We start from the raw sequence: 20,967 nt of genomic DNA, 5'->3' as shown, positions 1-20,967 counted from the left end.
AAATTCTATGTCATATATAATTGTGAGAGAGTTGAAAGAATAGTGCCCGTGTGTCCCGTCCTTCAATCATAATCTGGGATTGCTAACAGAATTTTTGGATGTGAGTGGCATTTGCTTATAAGTGAAGGAAAATGGATAGTTCAGATAAATTGCTAAGGTTCAATAGTTGTGGAAAGTTTTAAACCTTTTAAATGATCATTTTCTTTACAAGATCCCTCTGCTCGAACTAGAGCTGAAGACATTACCTATTGTCGTCGTAGTGTGTGGGACAGTATTTTCAAGTTATAATTATTTCCGAGTAATCCTTGGAGGAGGTGTGGGGAAGAATGGATCCACAATAGCAGTAAGTATTTGTAAGATGTTAATTGTTGGGTTAGTGCAAATTTTAATTAATGTTAATGCTAATGCAAATAGTTTTTGAGTACTATTTTGTGTACTCAGTTTTAAAAAGCCTTAAATCCAATATTCTGTTCTGCCCCAGCTACGGACCCCAAAGAACACAGCACACACAAAGCCCGTTCAAACCTTACTTTACTGAATAAACCAGTCTTTTACAACAACGGCTGTTAATTAATTGCATTAACAGCCGCCAAGAATTCAAAGAATAATAACTGAAAGCTTACTATGGTTGGCAGAATACCCAGAAGCAATTTGCAGGAAGCTGATAAAATAAGCAAGACAAGACACAAAGGTATGTGAATTAAGTTGTTCCCTGCAAATTGCTTCAGTCGGCGTTCCTCCTTAAATAGGCTAAGGGAGTGGCCAATTAGCCCCAAGCCTTACTCTCGAGGAGACCTCCTCCTGAGAAGCCACTCCTGCCTTTTGGCAGCTCTGCATGCCCATGCATCAAGAAGAGGCTCCTCCTCTTCATCCTCTTCACTTAAGGGAGCTTCTGGAGGTTCTGAAGGCCTTGGCTGAATCCCCGCTTCTGGCACCACATCTTCTCCAGCCTCCTCATTGTCTGACTTGAGTGTCAGCTGCACAGGTTGCTGGCGCAGCACCACACCAGCCTCCTCGCTGTCTGAATCAGCTACTGGCTGCACAGGCAGCGTACGGGCCACAACGTATTCACTCTGAAATGTACTAATAAAATTATGGTATAGCTTGAATTGCTCTATAGCTTCATATTACAAAGAAGTGGAAAGGAGATAATACAGCAGCTATGAAGTTTCTAGATCAGATTGTTTAGTTCTTAAGTATCTGTGGAATTTTTGCTCACTCTTGCTAAGAGTTTTCAAAGAAGAGCCAATCAAGCAATTTATAAAGCAATTTGATACACCTTTTTCCATCCTTGGTTCTGGGGGGTGGAGAAATTGTCCCCCTCAGAACGGGCTCGCAGTTTGGGTGTCCTCCTAGATTCACAGCTAAGATTAGAGTAACATCTGACAGCTGTGACTAGGGGCACCTTTGCACAGGTTCGCCTGGTGCACCAATTGCGACCCTACTTGGATCAGGAGGCTCTCCTCACAGTCACCCATGCCCTTGTCACCTCACGGTTAGATTATTGCAACGTGTTCTACATGGGGCTACCCTTGAAAAGTGTTCAGAGACTAGTTGGTCCAGAACGCAGCCGCGCGAGCTGTCTTGGGTGCACCTAGATACACCCACATTACACCAATTCTCTGCGAGCTGCACTGGCTCCCTATTGGTCTCTGGTCACAATTCAAGGTGTTGGTTATTATCTTTAAAGCCCTACATGGCTCAGGGCCAGGTTATCTTCGCGACCGCCTTCTGCCGCATAGCTACCAGCGACCGGTAAGATCCCACAGAGTTGGTCTCCTCAGGGTTCCGTCAGCTAAACAATGCCGGCTGGCGGGCCCACAGGAGAGGGCCTTCTCTGTGGCTGCCCCAGCTCTCTGGAACCAGTTACCTCCTGAGGTCTGGACTATCCCCACCCTATTGGCCTTCCGAAAAGCAGTGAAGACCTGGCTTTTCCGGCAGGCCTGGGCCATTGATCTCACAATTGTGATCTGGCAAGATCCGGCCATGAATGGCGTGAATGAGTTTTTAATGTTTTTAAAGTTTTTAATTTTTAAATGTTTTTTTTTATAATGATTTTTAAAAATGTATTGTGAGCCGCCCTGAATCTTCGGAGAGGGGCGGCATATAAATTGAATAAATTAAATTAAATTAAATTAAATTAAATAATTAAATTAAATTAAATAATAAATTAAATTAAATTAAATTAAATAAATTAAATTAATTAAATAATTAAATTAAATTAAATAATTAAATTAATTAAATTAAATTAATTAAATTTATAACCATCCTCAGAGTTCTGATTGTTATGCTGTCCTCACAGTCATGTGATCATAACTCAAGGTCTTGGTTACCTGGCTCATGATTACATAATCACAACCAGCCACATTCACATGTTCTCCATTTGCAGTCTTTCTTGCCAGCTTCCCACAAGCAAATCAATGGGAAACTAGCAGAAGGTTGCAAGTTGCACCTGTAAGTCACGTCTGCTGATTTTTCTCACGGATATGTATCGGTACTATAGGTCATGAGTGGCCAGTGAGGACTGCTCTGTAACAACCTCTAGCTGCCTATTCTGTGTAACAGCCCCCAAAGGCTTGGCCATGATCCATAACACCTGTGGCCCCCACCAGCCCACATGCCTGCCTGCATCTCCCACTAGACTGTCTGTATTCAGAAGTACCTGTCCGCAGCCTTTGCTGGCCTACTTGCATTGAGATGTATCCCTCTGTAGCACTCATCCACCTACCTGCAGCTCTCACCTGCCAGCTTGCTTGCCTAAGACTTGGGTCATTTGAGGTCTTCTCTTAATGACCCACACAGTCTTTTGGTTATGATGGCAAACAGGATGCAGTCACATGATGCTTTGATTTAGGAATGCATTGCTTAGTGGTGGAAATTCTGGTCCCAATTGCCATTATAAGCTTGCCCCCTACATTTCTTAGGAGTTAAACTGTTCTGGGAGGTCCTCCAGCTGGCTCTAAAAGCATTTGGAAGCTTCAAATGGTGAAAAAAGCTACAATCTCATATTCCAGTTTGAAGAGATTATCCATTAAATTCTGGGTGAATTCAAAATTCTGCCCTAAGGTGCTTTTTCAAGAGGCAACTGGACTTTCTGTTTTTTGTTTGAAGATGTTTCATTTCTCAGCCAAGAAGCTTCTTGGAAGAAGCAAAACATCTTCAAAGAAAAAACAGAAAGTCCAGTTGCCTCTTGAAAAAGCATCTTTGGGATAAGCAAGACCCAGATGACTGAAAATCTCCATAGACATTCAAAATTCTGGTTTAATAGTTAAAGGTCTAAATCATAGAATAGGGCAGATTTCTTCTATATGTTTCTTCCTACATGCACTTTTTTTTGTAAAAATAGATTTGATTCTAATTCAGTAGATCATATCGTTTTGTAATTTCTTGGGGTGATTACATTTTTGGTATTGCTAATTATTTTGTAATTTATCTGCTATATTTTAACATCTACTATTACTATTATCTGTTATATTTTAACATCTACTATTACTATTATTGAGCTATAGAGAGAAATAACAGAACATACCTTACTAAAAAAATACATGAATGTCTTTATGTATTTCAGGGAACAAGTGTTTTATCTCCAGGCCTCCACATTGGTCTAATTATTACTTTGGCAATAATGATCTACAAAAAATCCCCAACTCAACTGTTTGAAAACCATCCTTGTCTGTATGCCTTAACTTTTGGATTTGTGTGCGCAAAAATTACACAAAAATTGGTGGTAAAACATTCTTGATATTTCCTATACATATAAAATGTTTAGCTGATGTAAGCCAAATATTTTAACACATTAAAGAATGCTACAAATCAAGGTTAATGTGATATTAATAAAAAATGTCAAACTAATACTGTAGTTTGATGCATATTCACCAAGAAAACAGACCTTTTGAGTTCAGTCGAGTTTATTTCCAAGTTAGTGTGATTAGGATTGTACCTAATGTGAGCAAATTGAACATTAAAAACTACCTAAATATCTAGAATATGATTGTATATACATTCAAGTTAAAAAGTGGACACTTACTACAAATTATGGTTTATTAAGACAAACAAAACAACAAATAGTTTCATGGTACTTTTTTACCAAAGCAAATGCCTGCAAAACAATACAGTTTCAGATTTAATTATTAAGGCCATATTTACCAGAAAGTCCACTGGACATCAAGATGAACTAGAAAGTATGTATTTACTCCATGTAAATCCAGTTTTAATAAACATTGAATATATATTGTATATTACAATTCCTCTTTTACATCAAGTTTATTAAAGTCTGTATCTGTGATTAAGTAAGGAATGCCACTACGAGCAGACAAAATCTGTTCAATATTTTTGTAGTTTTTTTTGTTATTAAGAAGTGAATTCTTGCTAATCTTACTAAATGTATATTTTAGAACAATTTGAATAGTTTTTTATTTTATAGCATTCTAATGTCTCCCATAAGAGTTGATAGTACATTTACAGTGCAAAAGGTTAAATGGCATCTAAAGTCTTAATTTAGTAGATAATCTAATTTTTGTTTATAGGTAGCACACATGACAAAAAGTGAGATCTTACTTCAAGACACAGCATTCATTGGGCCAGGCCTCTTATTTCTAAACCAGTACTTCAATTGTTTTATTGATGAATATATTGTTTTATGGATAGCATTGGTAAGTAAATGTATTGTGTTTTTATGTAATTAAGATTACACATAATGATTGGTTACTTGAATTTTGAGTGGATTGTCTAAGTTATAAATCAAGAATTGAAAGGTATTTTAAAAACTGAAACATACCAACGTGGTTGGAGAGACAATTTTGTAAGAATTTTAGAAATGTCCTTAACAAAGAAGGTACAAAGACATATAGTAGCTTTATTTGCAACAAGGCATCTTGATGAAGAAAAGACAAAGATGTTTGTGCTCCTCAAGTAATGGATAGTGATTCTTCCATGGGCAATAGAGGAAAAGAAAATGTAGAATTAATCTATTAATTAATCTACCTTGAAAATGTGAATCCCTTGTCTTAAAATAGCCTCCTCAAAGTATATACTCTTATGAAGAAAATAAGTTGTCATTCCTTATCTGTCCAAACAATGCTAAAGTTTATCCAAAGTAATCTAGATTTAGCTAAAATGAGGTCCTGAAGAAGAACTAATGTTATTGGATCATACTGAAACATTAAATAAAATCAAAATTTTAAAAAAATCTTTAAATGTCTTTTAAAAAGACATCAAAATGACACCATAATAATAAACTAAAAGAATCACATTACTACTGAAAGTGATTATGAGTTGTCAGCATAGTCATTAAAGGATGAATAATAGATGTTGATAGTGTGGGATCACTGGGATAGGAAACCCAATATATTTACAATATTCCTAGAAACTCTCTGCAATGAAGCATAATTATCCAAACATATATAGGAAATACTAACTAGAAGATAGGTTAAATAAGAATACAATTAACATTCATCCTTTCCAGTTGCCAGAAAAACTGGCATTCATAACAGCCTTATTGAAATACAAGAAATATTTCACCTTTGAGTGGACCTCAACTATTATAAATGACAAAAGAATAAGTGAAGTCTTCTTTCTATAAAGTCATTTCTATAACTCAGTGGGGATGGAGTTTCTATCTGAGGAGAAATCTGGCACCAGCAAAAAGATGCATTGAAAAAGAAGCTAAGTTAATTTGACTAGGAACCAGTTGTTTTCCAGACTCTTTTATGGGAAAAAAAGTAAGGGGAAAGGTAGAACATAACTGAAGAGAGAAAAAAGACTTGCACCATATGATGATTTAGGATTTACTGTTAACAACTGTCAGTATGGATTAATGTTTCCATTCATAAAATGCATTGCTTCCAAATGTATAGGTTTTATGGGATTGAAATGAACCATTGTATTTGCATTTATTAATTCAATACCAACTCAGAAGGGGAGGCAACCATTGCCTTTTCTTTTTCATTCATTCCTCTGTAATTTACTGGATGCACAATTAGAATTCTCTCTTCCTGGGGGATGGAAAGGAGAGAAAGTTCTGGAGAAAGACATATTTTCTATAATTTTACAGAACACAGTAAAATATTAAAAAATACTGCAATTCTCACTTGATTGGTAACTTTTTTCAATTGGCTTTATATGAGTTTAAATTATCTCTATACCCAATAGTAGGAAGATAAAGGAAGAATTCTGTTGTATACAATAGTTGCTGTAATATTAATTTGTAAGCATTTTCCCCCCTTCTTCTTTAGTTCATCTCGTCGTTTGATTTGCTGAGATACTTTACTGGAATATGCATACAGATTGCTGCTCACCTTCACATACAAGTCTTCAAGCTCTCCCCTCCTCAAGCTCTTGAACAGGTTCAGAATCATAATGAGTGACTTATAATTAAATGTGAAAAGAAGAAGTAGGGAGAAATCTTGAATTATGGAAAATATTGGTTTTTAAAGAAATATAAACCTGAAGGCTTTTAAGAAAACCAAATATATGAAGGAGTTCATAAAATTTCGAATTATACTAAGACATATAGTCATTTTGATCAGAATCATGGAAGCTTTTGTTAAAAAAATAACTAATCCCTGCGTAAATTCTTTGTTTGTATATACTTATGGTTGAAAGTCTAATGTAGGTAATCACTAGCACGGACTATTCCATGAATGAATTTGACTTCTTAGGAGAGTAAATTTACCATTAGTATATAGAACAAAAATAGCATAATAACTTATTGAACATTCTGTAATGTCCTGAGCTTTCAAGAAATTGGCTAAAAATTTAACCAATGTATTTAAAGGAATCAGTGATTAAAAGAATATGGTATTCTTTTCAGGCTGTACAAAATATAGTTTGCAGTTTTGACTTTCAGTTAAGGTGTGTGGTAATATTTAAACCAGTGGTGGGTTGCTACCAGTTCGCACTGGTTTGGGAGGACCAGTCTCAATAAATTGGCGAAGGTCGCAGAACCAGTATTAATGGCTGGCTGGCCACGTCCCCGAACCGGTCCCCCAGTCACCGCCCCACCCAGTCACTTTCTTTTCCTCCTCACCACCACCCAGGCAGCTTGCCTGCCTAAGCTGCCTTCCCACGTGGTGCCTGCCCTGTGCCCCAAGTGAGCTGCCTCCTCCTGCCTATAGGTAAGTTGCGCTAGCCCCCCCTCCTGAGTATGCTGCGCCCCCACCACCCAGGCTTGCGATCTTACCTTTCCTGCCCCTTACAGGGGTCCCCCCCTCACCTTGTTTTGGCTCCCAGGGGCTGCAGGGAGGCTTGCTAAGGCCAAAATGGGGTGCAGGGGGTGCCTAGCAAGACTCCCTGCAGCCCCCTGGAAGCAAAAACGGGCTGCAGGTGGGGGGCTTCAAGGGAGAAAGAAACAAAGAAATCCTCACTGTTTGGGGATCCCCACGTGCACTGAGTTTGAGTTGAGAGCTTATTGTAAGTGGCTGCTAGCTATCCTTGCTCAGGCTAAGCTAATCAATAGTGGAGCTCTGAGAATGCCAGATGATCAATGGGCATGTTCTGAGTTTCAAAACGTTTGGCTTTTCTTCCTCCTACAAAAGACCTTCTGGGGTTCTTCACAGAAAGGGAGAAAGAAGAAAGAGAGGGAGAAAAAAAGAGAGAGAAGAAAGAAAGAGAGAAAGAAAGAGAAAGAAAAAGGAAGGGAGAGAGAGAACACAGGTATCTCTTAATAGAAGCTTGAACTTGCCTGAAATTAGATTAAGCCCTAGATCACTTAACCCAATGTATCAGATTAAATTGTTATTGAATTATTTTTGGAATATATACTATATTATCTTGTGTAATTTAGTTACAGTGTAAAACTAGTCCATTATGTCTCAAAATAAAAGGGAGATCAAGAATTCAAATAGTGGCATGTAAATTCTGGAATCCCCAAAGACCTTTCCCATTGTATTTATTAAACAAATTTATATAGCTACCCAACTCATATACAGTGACTTTATCACATTTGTGTTACTTTCATGTAGTTCTCAATGTGTCAAATCTCCTTGCTACTCTTATTTCTTCCACCAAAATTCTATTATAAATAATATTACCACACATTACAGCTCTAATTTTGTGTATTTGTGCCAGTAATTTTCAGAAAAAGATTTATTCCTCTCTTACATACTTATTTAGAAGTAACTTCATATGTCAGTTTATTTTTACTATTAAAAATGCATTATATGACTGCAAAAGCCCTTTAGCAGTTTCATGTAACAGGAAATATCCAGTAACAATTTTGAAAGTAGTTGTCATAGTCACAAACACCCTCCTCCCAAAAAGACAGAGCAAGAGAGAGAGAGAAGGAAAGAGGAAGGAAGGGAGAGAGAAAAAAAACTCTGTGCTATTATTTTTAATTGTTCCATTATTTATCACGTGTTAATATTTTACACTGTCTCTACACCTAGAGTGATTTTACTGCCTTTCTTTTGCCCAGGGCTACCACATATTTTTCAGGGTTTTACATGCATTCAATGTCTGTAGTCCAGAGCATAAATGTGTGTGTTTATTTTGTACATCAGGTTGCATAAGTCCATCTTAGTATGCTATTCCTGGTATGTGATGTTTTGTATACAGAGAGAGAAAGAAGCACTCTTGTGATCTTTTGACTTTTACGCTTGCTGTCAAACATCAGTCATAATACTAATTACTGTTTTGAACAATATGCATGAATGACTATTTTATATGTGAAATTATGACTGAAATACTTCTGCACCTATATTGGTTCTCACTGTCAGGAAGTTTCTCCTTAGTTTTAGGAGAAAAATTAACTTCTCTCTTTTTTCAGTTTCCATCCATTGTTTCTTGTTTTGCCTTCTGGTGCTTTGGAAAATACATTGCCTATACCCATGATGGCAAACCTGTGGCACGCGTAGCCATATCAGTGGGCATGCCAGCTCAGCTCTGGAACACATGCGCGCGCTGGCCAGCTGATTTTCGGGCCATCAGGGCCCACCAGAAGTAGGGAAACAGCCTGTTTCCTGCCTCTGGAGGGCCTGGGGGTGGGTGGGGAAGGCCCATTTTTCTTTCTTACCTGGCTCCAGATCCTCTCTCTGCATCTGCGGAGGGTGAAAACAGCCTTTCCCACTCCCTTGGAGGTCCTCCAAAGGCCTGAAACGGCCCATTTCCCAACTCCCGGTGGGACAGGAAGTGATGTTTTTTGCTGTCCCCAGCCTCCAGAGTCCCACTGGGAGTTGGGAAATGGGCCCTTTCAGGCATCTGAAGGAGTGGGAAAGACTCTTTTCATCCTTTCCAGATGCATAGAGAGGATCTGGAGCCAGGTAAGAAAGAAAAACAGGCCTACTGGGCCATCACATGCTAGGAGTGGCCGGTGGGGGGGTTGCACACACATGCGCAGGGCAGGGCTCATAGAATTATGGGTGTGGGCACCTGCACGCGTGAACCCCCACCCCCACCTGGCACGCGATGGCAAAAAGGTTAGCCATCACTGGCCTATACATTCTTTCTGGCAGCCCCTAAAAAGCCTGTTGCCTATCACACTCTTGGGCAAAGCATATGAGCCATTTCCTCCTTTCAGTGGTCCATGAAAGTACATCTATAGTATGTAGATAATAAAGTTGAAAAAAGGTGAACATTTTTACAGAACTATAGATACGTCGAGGCTGGGTGTGACAAGGAATGGCTGGGAGGGGCCAGGCGAGGGACCCCTTGACGTGAGTGACATTGAGTTGGCCATGCCCACCCAGTCACATGACCATGAAGCCACTCCCACTGTCACATGACCAAGCCACGCCCACAGAACCGGTGGTAAAAAATGTTAGAACCTATCCCTGATTTAAACATTTTCCTCCTCTGGCATCTGACACTTTCCCCCTAAACTGTAGTTCTCAGCTTACAATGGCAATTGGGACCTGAATTCCCATCATTAAACAATACAGTCATAAAGCACAACATCAATTGTCACTTAACAACAGCAGTCCCAGCTGGCATTGCTAAATTGCATTGGCTGCAATTTTTGACCAGTTTCCCAATTGACTTTACTTGTGGGAAGCTGGCAGGGAACATCAAAAATCATGATCATGTGATCAGAGATGCTGCAATGGATAGAAGTATAAGGAGCCATCTTAAGTACCATTTGTTCACTGCCATTGCAACTTTGAACGGTTGCTGAATGAATGGTCATAACCCAAGGATTATCAGCATTTGTTTTTCATAGGATGAAAATACAGGATTAGATGCCCTATTTTGCTAGTTGCAAATTGTAACTTCCCAGGCAGCTGTTCATAAAAAAGAAGATTTGGGACTGGTGTGGGAAGATTAACAACTGCAACGGAGTCTTGGATATAAAATAAAATGAAATCAATCTTTTTAAAAATGTGAAGCCATTCCATTTTTGAGCACAAAATAATCTGGCCCATTACATTTAAAACAACAAAAAATATATATTTTCATTTATACAAATGTGTTACAAATACATTGGGATTATATATCTTCATTTTTTAATATGATATATACATTAACATTTTTGAAAATTATTTTGCATAGCCAGCAATAAGTGCTCTTCCTTTTGAATGTTTATGTCTCTAGAAAAACTTACAACCAGTTCTTTTCCTTGTATTGTTCAATGATAGTTTGTTTTTCATGCAACCCTGAGGGGTTTGTTAATTTATGAATTTATCTTTCAAAAATTATTCTTAGGTTATGGAAAGCAAATATAATGATGTAGAAGCCATAACTAAACACATTTAATAGACATTACGCTTGATTTCAAAAAATGTGTTTCATCTTAGTTTTGACACTGTATAATAAAAAAATAGTTGTAGGTTCAGTCAGGATAGTTTGATTCTTTTTAAAATATTGCTTTCTGATTTAAAAACAATTTTTTTTGCTGGTTTCTATTGCACACTTTCATAAGAGAATCAATTCCAAGTGGCCACTGCTTATATATTAAGTAAAAAAAATTCCAATCTACATCACTAATTATTATAACATCTCTAGAAATTAGAAAACCCAATAGAATTATAAGAATAATCTATTACCTTGAGTTTTAAATGAAGTATACATAAAAAAGCCTCATAAACTATCTATATAAAAATCACATTTGCAGATTCAGTTGAATAATTGCCATTGTGCAACCATGGTGAATTCTATATAGAAAATCATGATGCCACTTAATGCAGTGGCATCATAATAATTAGTGCCAAATCTTAATATTTAAATATAATCAAATATTTCAAGCAAATTTTGGTGAAAAATGGAAGAAATGTAATACTTGATATTTTTTTTTAAAAATCAAACACAATTCTAAATTGCTTAACTAACTATTCCATAACTGTGTAAATACTGTGTCTGTAATGTTTAACTGTTTTTAGAACTATGAAAATGTAAATTACCTTTTCAAATTTTGATTCGTAAGCTCATTGAATCAATCTTTTAGTATTTCAGTTAATGATAAAAAACATTTCAGCTGGAATTTAATGCTTTCTTATTCTCTATTCAATAATCACTCCAATGGTACTTTAAGAGTTTTTAATTTAATTACATAAACTAGTATTTTCAAAACACTAGGTTTGATGTATCAATTTATTAGCCCATAACTTTTCTTTCAAATAGTACATATTAATACCTTTAAATTATTACAGTACTAAATCTGGAAAACATACATTATAATATTTTACCCATATGATAGTAAGAAATTTGTAAACAGTATTGTTCAATTCTTATGTTAAAGCACTTTACTTCTAATGTGTGTAATGCAAAAAAATCCCTAGTTTTTAGGATTTTTTCATTTTGACTTGAATTTCCAATTCAGCTAATGGACTTTTGTAACCAGTGTGCCTAACTAGGGATAAGTCTACAGTATAGGTATTTTGAAGTTTACAAATACTATCGTAACCCAGGCATTTACATTTGTAATTTGAAAATGAAGGAAAAAAGTATGTTAAGATAAAAGAATCATATTGTGAAAATGGAAAAAACAGTAATTGTTTTTATTACTTGTGGATTTCTCTTGTAACAATGAAGAAGTATTCAGACACATGTAATTTTTAACATGGAATGTAAAACAGTCTCTTTTTTCTCCTCACAATGGCTAATGTGTATAATTGTATCATGTTATTTAGGTACAAGTTGTTTCTCCATTGAACCATCAGTATAACATGGACTGAAGAGATTTGCGAACAGTTGCCATCTCTTGCTGTTGCTGTTATGAGAAAGAAAGAAAAATATATTGATCAAATGCCACATTTTGTACTCTTAGCTGGTGAATTATAAACAATGTTTATTTTTTCTATTTAAGTTGTGGAAGTTTTCATAAATCAGTATTAATACTTACTGTGTCCATCATGATTTTCTTTTGCCACATGGACATTTCTTTGCGAAGTTCACTTTGTGCCCCTGCTAAAAGACTTTCATGAGTCTTTTCCATGTCTTCCATACTCTAAAATTAGAATTCATTTTCATGACAACTGGATAATAATTCACATCAAGAAATCTCTTGCATTTGTAAAGTCAAAATATAGACTAAACCCTCAAAATGCTTAGTATTTTGAGAAGCATAATCTCGTAAATATGGGACATGTTAACTTTAGCAAGATAATAGAAAAATCACTACGTGCAACATTTATGTAATATATGAAGGAAGTTTGAAAGTGGAATATAGTTGAGATGATACATATTACATAAGAAATTTGTCCACGAATAAAAATGGGATGTTCAATAACATTATCAACACCAGTATGTTGTACTAGTAGTGTCAGACTGATCACAAAATTACATGATGGAACAAAAATTAGTAGAAATTCGACAGAATGGTTAAAGAAAGTGGTAACAAATCTAAATAGCTAATATCTAGTAGTAGTAATGACTTTCATTTTAAAGCACAAAAGTATTGCTGTGGCTTGAACCATATTATTGCAAGTAATATTGCACATCATACAGTTGCAAGAAAAAGTATGTGAACCCCTTGGGATTACGTGGAATTTTGCATCAATTGGTCATAAAATGTGCTCTGAACTTCATCTAAGTCACAACAATAGAAAAACAGTCTGCTTAAAATAATACACAAACATTAGATGTTGGCGTGGTTTAATTGAACATAACATGTAAACATTCACAGTGGAGGGAGGAAAAAGTATGTGAGCCCCTAGCCTAATGACATCTTCAAGAGCTAATTGGAGCCAGGAGTGAGCCAACCTTGACTCCAATCAGTGTGATGATATTGGATGTGTTGCTGACAGCTGTCCTGCCCTTTAAAAACACACACCTGTTTTGGGTTTACTGGTTTCAAGAAGCACTGTCTGATGTGAACCATGCCTCGCAGAAAAGAGCTCTCAGAAGACCTACGATCAAGAATTGTTGACTTGCATGAAGCTGGAAAGGGTTACAAAAGTATCTCCAAAAGCCTTGATGTTCATGTGTCCACAGTAAGACAGACTGTCTACAAATGGAGAAAGTTTAGCACTGTTGCTACTCTCCCTAGGCGTGGTTATCCTGTAAAAATGACTGCAAGAGCACAGTGCAGAATGCTCCATGAGGTAAAGAAGAATCCTAGAGTGTCAGTTAAAGATCTACACAAATCTCTGGCACGTGCTAACATTTTTGTTGACCCATCTACAATAAGGAAAACATTAAACAAGAATGGAGTACATGGGAGGACACCATGGAGGAAGCCATTGCTGTCCAAAAAAAATACTGCAGCACGTTTGAAGTTTGCAAAAGAGCACCTGGATGTTCCACAGCACTACTGGCAAAATATACTGTGGACAGATGAAACCAAAATTGAGTTGTTTGGGAAGAACACACAACACTATGTGTGGAGAAAAAAAGGCACAGCACACCAACATCAAAACCTCATCCCCACTGTAAAACATGGCGGAGGGAGCATCATGGTTTGGGGCTGCTTTGCTGCCTCAGGGCCTGGACGGATTGTTGTCATTGATGGGAAAATGAATTCCAGAGTTTATCAAGACATTTTGCAGGAAAACGTACGACCATCTGTCCGCCAACTGAAGCTGCGCATTGGATGGGTGATGCAACAGGACAATGACCCAAAGCATACAAGTAATTCAACAAAAAAATGGCTTCAACAGCACAGAATATGCCTTCTGGAGTGGCCCAGTCAGAGTCCTGACCTCATCCCGATTGAAATGCTGTGGCATGACCTTAAGGGAGCGATTCACACCAGACATCCCAAGAATATTGCTACACTGAAACAGTTTTGTGAAGAGGAGTGGTCCAAAATTACTCCAGATTGTTGTGCAAGTCTGATCTGCAACTACAGGAAATGAGGTTATTGCTGCCAAAGGGTCAACCAGTTATTAAGTCCAAAGGTTCACATACTTTTTCCTCCCTGCACTGTGAATGTTTACATGTTATGTTCAATTAAACCATGGCAACATCTAATGTTTGTGTAGTATTATTTTAAGCAGACTGTGTTTTTCTATTGTTGTGACTTAGATGAAGTTCAGAGCACATTTTATGACCAATTCATGCAAAACTCCACGTAATCCCAAGGGGTTCACATACTTTTTCTTGCAACTGTATATACCTCGAGCACCATTATGAAGTTTTAACTGAAAACTACACATTCAAATGTGAACTTGATAAAACTATGTCCAGAGCTACAATTTGATTTAAAAATGACCTTTATAAACTGCTCATACAACTGCTTAATCGTTTTCAGCCTTTGACCCTGAACTATTCTTGCTTGCTGGAAAGCTTTCTGTTGTTGTCGAAATACATTCTGAAGGATGAAAACGTATAATGGTTAATAAGTTGATATAATTCAATTATATAAATTTTCTTTGTTAACAAAAGACATCAGGAATAGACTGACTCCAAGTTGTATGATGCTGCATATTTTAAGTTTCAAAACTCTGTGTAAACCTGAATTCAACTTGAACCCTCGATGTTCAAGTTTATTTTGGGAAAGAGATCACTTACAAAACACTATGGACAGCTGGTTTGAGACTCAGTTATGGCAGAAAGGAAAGTTGTACATTTTTGACCTACCTATTAACTGGCGTTAAATCTCAATTGTTTTTCATGGTTAAGCAAATCTTATAAAGTGCTTGACTTTGCTAATTTTACTTGAATTTCCTGCAGTCTGCGGGAATACCGTAAATATTTTCACAAAGTTAGTATTGCACACAATTCTACATCACTGAATATTTCATTTTTGGTTATTGAATGATAATTTCTCCTATACAAGCCATCTTCAGTTTGCAACCACAATAAGGACCAGTATTTCCATTGTAAGCAAGGCGGTTGTTAAATGAATCATACTAATTTTATGTCACAATTAACTAAATCACTGCAGTTAAGTGACTCACAGTCATTAAGTGAATCAGGTCCCCCCCCCATTGACTTTGCCAGTCAGAATCCAGTTGTGTAGATTGCAAATGGAAATCACATGACCCTGGGATGTTGTGAAAGTCATAATATGTGCTGGTTGCCAAGTGCCTGAATTTTGATCACATGACCATGGGGAGGCTGTGATGGTTATTAAGTGAGGACTGGTTGTAAGTCACTTTCAGTGCAGTTGTAACTTTGAATGGTCACTAAACAAATGCTTGTAAATTGAGGGATACCTGTATCGCAGGAGGAAAAAGGAGAAGTCAGCATGAAATAGCAATCTGGTTAGTATAATAGAAGAAAACAAACCACTAGCTTTTCTTCCTGTTCCTCTGCTTTCTGAATATCAGCATCCCATTGTTGAAATACATGCAGGAACTGCTGAGAATACTCATGGTTAACCTTTTGCCTGCAATATATATTTATCATTACAAAGAGTGCAATATGTAATACCTTGTAAAATAAATCCATAGGAATATGAAATGGTGACTTTAACAGACTAAATTGGCATACTTGAGGGTAGTTCTAAAACATTGCAGACTTTAATGCTTTAAGTATCAACATTGTGGCATTTTAAAATATTGCAAAATGCAAACAGAAATGAAAATCAATGGTTTTTTTTAAATGTTTATTTTTAATGCCTGGGTTAATGTAATCCAGATTCATTCACATTATGTGTAATCCAGATACCAAAAAAAGCAGTTAGGATATTTCTCCAAGGGCTAAAAGTTTGCTTTTCAGTAAGCAAAATGCTGAACAAAATTTAATCATCATTTACAGGTAGTGGTCATGTGACCATATTTTGAGCAATTGGGAACCACATTTATGGGGTTTGCAGCATCCTGCAGCCAAGTGACCACAATTTATGTTTTTGCAGGAAATTGGCCTTTACTGTCAAAAACTAGGTTATAGCAAACAATTAGTTCCCTTAAAAACCGTGTTCACTTAATGATCATAGGGTTTTGTTTTACAATGTGTTTATTTATTTATTTATTTATTTATTTATTTATTTATTTATTTATTTATTTATTTATTCAATTCATATGCTGCCTTTCTCCGGAGACTCAGGGTGGTGTTCAGTTAATGGCTGCTGCAAACTAGTTTGTAAAATGAGATCCAGTCACATGGTGATTGGCTTTACAATGGTGTCGATTTATGACCAAAATTGCAAGCTCAATTACAGTTGTAAGTCAAGGACTAGCTGTAAAGAATTAAGTAATTATTTTCCTGTGAAATATATATTACTCTTGAACTAACTGACCTTTGTTCCTGTTGTGTTTTCCAAACAAATTCTATTTTCTGGTTGCTTGTTTTAAGGGAAGCCTTTGTATACATTTCTAATCTTTTTCTTTTAGCCAGAAGAGCTTTGTTAATGTCCGCTACAGTAAGAGAATTGTTGTTTTTAGCAAGTAGGTTTAACACTTTGTAATAAATCCAAACATTACTATAGCACCTTTTCAGACTAATTTTGAGTATTGTACACCTAACTGTAGTATTTTCAATAAGCCAGTATACTAATAGATATTGAGTCATTAACATTATCAAATGGATAAATTCTACTACAATACCAAACTGTGCTGTACACAAAATGTGTACTAAGGTACAATGATCAACAGAAAAAGCAGTAAAACAGGATTTCGTTACAGTTCCACTTTATCCTTGGGTGAAACTTTTTCAGTAAAGCCATTTCACAATTTTAACTTAGCTTGAGAACCAAACTGGAACTGCATTAATTACAATTTAAGAATGTGCTTTTATTAACACTGCACCTGATTAAGTAAAGTTTAAATGATTGAGAGTAAATTATATAACAAACTACATATAACAAGAAGCAATTTGGGAAAGAACTTGAGGCACAAGACCAACACTTTGCTACTTTGCTACAGACCGTCATACTATTAGGTGCAGAAATAAAAACAAAGCATAGACTTTAGATTGAATAAAATTAATATATTAATTCAATGTTAGCTGACAATTTTGAATATATTAAGTATTTTTACCTACTACTGATGTTGCACTTCAAATATTAATAGATGCTGAAGAATCTTATGAACTGATTTACCGAGTTTATATTATTGCTACATATCCCTCCACACTTACTGGAGAAATTACAAAAGCAGGAAACCTAAAATATTCTAAAGAATGTACTCCGGAGTATATTCAGCTCTAGTGACACACATTAATTCCTTTGTCTTTGGATTTTTTTCCCCACCCATTGGTAAGAGTCACGGTCAAAATTTCAAATATACAGTTTTAGTATATTTGTTGCATGATCCTATCTGGGTCTGGTCCCAGTGACTGACCCAGATACTATACTGCAATATTATCCTGCAAAATTTATATTCACCCTCATGCATGTATAATAATAGCTATATGAGTATTTTCCAAAGCATACCTCCAAATCGTTCCAGCATATTCTGCACTTCTCCCCTATAAAATAGATTAATTTTAAGACTAACTTCTGTACATTATAGGATAATATAATTTTATATTTTTTGTACTGTTCTGTAGCAATAAAATATTTATTTAATATAGCATAACAATTACACAGTTAATATACACCCATATACTAAATATATAAAATATGAACTTTACTAAAACATGTTGGCAAAATCAATACTGTGAATGGCACCTATCAATATTAAAAAATACCATAAATAGAGAAAAATACAGAGATATATTATTAAATGAAATAATTGAAGACAGTACCTGTGAAGAAATAAATAATAGTATTATATTTAAACTATGGTTACTGAATTCCTGGGTTCAATGAACATTCAGCTAATTCCGAACCAAGCAATCTGACATTTGTAGCCTCTATATTCCTATTTTTACTGTGAAAATAATTGTTTTTCAATTACAATATATCTGCTTTACAGAGCTATTTTAATATTTTAAATTAAGTTATACAGGTAGTCCTTATGTTACAAAGGCAATTGGGACTGGAATTTCCATTGTCAAGTGATACAATAATAAAACATGATGTCACATACCGCTTAGAAAAGACAATTGCTGCTATCCTCATTGGCCTTGTTAGGCAAGGATCATGGATGGTTAAACAAGAAGTTCCTTGCAATTTCCTGCTGGCTTCCAACAACCAAAGTCAGTGGGGAAGCTGGTAGAAAATTGCAAGTCTTGGTAGCTTGCAAGCAGGCTGGGAGATAGATAAGTGGCTGCTGCCAGGTGAGGAAGGATATGCAAGTGGCCAGGGAGACACAGCATTAAGTGCAGCAAGGGTCCAGGAGATTGTGTGGACAGTGGGGTGGGGGAACGGCATGTAAGTGAGGAGATTTACCTGAGCAACTTGTGATTTTCCCTGCTGGCTTCCTGATTTTGTGTGAAGCAAACAGAGAGGATCACAAATTGCAATCACATAACTGCCAAAGCATCTAAACATTATAAGTGCAAGTCAATTGTCAAGCACCCAAATTGCAATCATGTGACTGCACAGGTGCTGGAATGGCTGGAACTTCGAGAGTCAGTCATTATCACAACTTGTCCACCATCGTTGTAACTTCAAATGGTCAATGAATAAGTGCTCATTAACTAAGCACTGCCTGCACTTGGGTATAAATTGCCAAAATCTCTCATATATCTAATATGGAGCTCAGCATATCTGGTCTGAAAAACTCAGGAAAATGTGTTGGTTGCAAAGAGTAGGTGTGTTCTGTATTTTTGTTATCTAATGTGCATCAAGTTTTGTACCCCAAATATGGTAGTCCTATCTATTCTATTAGCATTTATTAGATTTATAAATTCTGCTCTGTGTGATGGTTATAAATCAATTACCCAATTCAATTCTTAGTACAAAGAGAGGCTTTGAATGCTTGAAATTTCTCACATTGGTAATTTTTTGATCCAATCCAGTAATTTAACAAATTCTTAATTATGTTTCTATGTAAAATAAAGACAAACTCTATTTAAATGTGCACACAGACATTTTTTGCAATGCATCTTATATTGACCTGACAATCTTTCTATGCTACATCGTCTCTGAGTTGATATACCAACTCGTATGTGGTCGCCAAACTTCTGAAAAGATTTATACATATGCACTTCTGATTGACTACTATAACTATAGCTGCTCATATACTATATAATTACATTTAATATAACAGCTGTGCATCAAAAAAGTGAGTGAGAGAGCAATTTACCCAACATCATCCTCAACTCCTGCATGAGGAGTTACTGGTCTTTTCTTCCCATGTTTATCAATCACTGGAGCTTCATCTTTACAGAAAAGCAAAACATAAATTTAATTAACTGTATCACCAGGAAAAGATGAAAGAAAACAGCAGATCAGCCCTTAGTATTCCTCAAGTTGTGTGAACCTCTCTAAACACTGAGTGCATCTTGTAGGGTCCACTCAAATGCATGAGGCCAATGAAGCTGTGACATGGTAATTACACTCACTAATCCAATCATATTTTTGATACTCAAATTTAAAACATTACAAATTTTCATATAAATTAAATCCCTATAGTTCTATGCTGAGCCTGATATATCAAATTATTGCACATTACTTATTTATATCCCATCTGTATTATTTTTATAAATAACAAACATATACAATACTTGTTCTTCCTTCTATTTACCCCACAATAACCCTGTGAGGTGAGTTGGACTGAGTGTGTGTGACTGGTCCAAAGTCACTCACCCAGCTTTCATTACCTTCTGGTTACATTTTTCTGTGGACAACCAATAAAATAGCAAAATAATGAAATATATTTCAGAACAAAATATAGCAGCGTGAATCATAATTGTATTGTTCCATTTATATCTGCAATATTTATTAACAGCGGCTCTCCAAAATCCCAGCAGAATTACTTCCTGTAAGGTTTAATTAATTATTGTGAAGACCGCATTTAAAGATTGTACAAAAAAGGTTGTACTACTCACACAAAGACTTTAGGGTTAACAAACAAAATTGTTTCATTAAATATAAAAACTTACTTAATTTCTAATTAATTTTTAAAACATGTTTTAATACTTTTAGAGAATCAGCTATATTTTTTTCAGCACTGTACTGCAGTGACTTACTCATGGTAAAAATTATGCAAAAATCTTAGCTGAAATAAATTACAAAGCATACCAGTTTGTAAAGACTGTATCCAAAGGTTTTGGTATATGGTAAGCTTCTATGGAGTAGTCTTTGCCTTCTTGATTTTTTTTGTTGTTTTTAGTGCAACAAACTATGATAGCTACAACTTGGAAAACTACTATAGATACACTTCGGAGCTCTTAGTGTTTTGAATTAGGATATGAAAACAGTTCAAATGCCTCTAAATCACTAAAAGTATAACAGAATTCTGCTATTTCCACTGCCATAAGCACAATATGAATACAATATTTCTTTAAATAAATGTTTATCTGGTTGTTTTGGTTCACAACTACATGATTGTTAATTGTTTACATTGTTTACTCTACTTTCCACCTCTCAAAACCTGCCGGTAGATAAATTTCACATGACAGATAACTGAGTTTCTAAACAATGGATACTTGGTGTAACGGTGGGTTTTTAATGATTAAGCTCACTACTGCACCTTCTCTAATGTCCTCGTCAGAACCACTCAGATGTTTTTTTAGGTCATCTTCAAATTTATAGACATGTACAGCTGCACCTTCCTGTGTTAGTTTGGTTGTTTTCCCTGTGGATTTTCTTCCTGATGGTGCCAT

At 35.9% G+C, this 20,967-nt stretch overlaps 2 protein-coding genes across 2 annotated transcripts in view; one reads left to right on the top strand and one right to left on the bottom strand.

Moving 5' to 3' along the window:
* CHPT1 (choline phosphotransferase 1) overlaps window positions 1-12,270 on the top strand; it is a 22,605-nt gene extending 10,335 nt beyond the window's left edge. The window contains exons 5-9 of the mRNA XM_070948078.1: window positions 212-343; window positions 3,569-3,727; window positions 4,527-4,652; window positions 6,234-6,344; window positions 12,060-12,270. Coding sequence (XP_070804179.1) covers window positions 212-343; window positions 3,569-3,727; window positions 4,527-4,652; window positions 6,234-6,344; window positions 12,060-12,104 — 573 coding nt within the window. The 3' untranslated portion in view covers window positions 12,105-12,270. The remainder of the gene's footprint in view (window positions 1-211; window positions 344-3,568; window positions 3,728-4,526; window positions 4,653-6,233; window positions 6,345-12,059) is intronic.
* Window positions 12,022-20,967, bottom strand: SYCP3 (synaptonemal complex protein 3). The gene is made up of 8 exons (XM_070948079.1): window positions 20,835-20,967; window positions 19,446-19,521; window positions 17,687-17,721; window positions 16,553-16,670; window positions 15,601-15,700; window positions 14,582-14,680; window positions 12,272-12,376; window positions 12,022-12,139 (listed from the first exon to the last, which is right to left on the bottom strand). Exons 1-8 carry the CDS (start codon window positions 20,965-20,967, stop codon window positions 12,086-12,088), a joined length of 720 nt encoding a protein of 239 aa, XP_070804180.1. The 3' UTR covers window positions 12,022-12,085.

This window comes from Pituophis catenifer, unplaced genomic scaffold (assembly GCF_029215685.1).
Source record: "Pituophis catenifer annectens isolate HBS135680 unplaced genomic scaffold, rPitCat1.0.hap2 SCAF_7, whole genome shotgun sequence".
Classification (NCBI taxonomy): Eukaryota; Metazoa; Chordata; class Lepidosauria; order Squamata; family Colubridae; genus Pituophis; species Pituophis catenifer.
This window is presented reverse-complemented; position numbering and strand designations above follow the sequence as displayed.

Excerpts from the sequence above, each read along its gene's own strand:
- SYCP3 (XM_070948079.1), bottom strand. The coding sequence starts at position 20,967 with ATGGCACCATCAGGAAGAAAATCCACAGGGAAAACAACCAAACTAACA. Across the intron at positions 19,522-20,834 it reads TGACGAGGACATTAGAGAAG|ATGAAGCTCCAGTGATTGAT; the intron begins GTGCAGTAGTGA and ends TTTTCTGTAAAG. Across the intron at positions 16,671-17,686 it reads TATGCTGGAACGATTTGGAG|CGGACATTAACAAAGCTCTT; the intron begins GTATGCTTTGGA and ends CTCTTACTGTAG.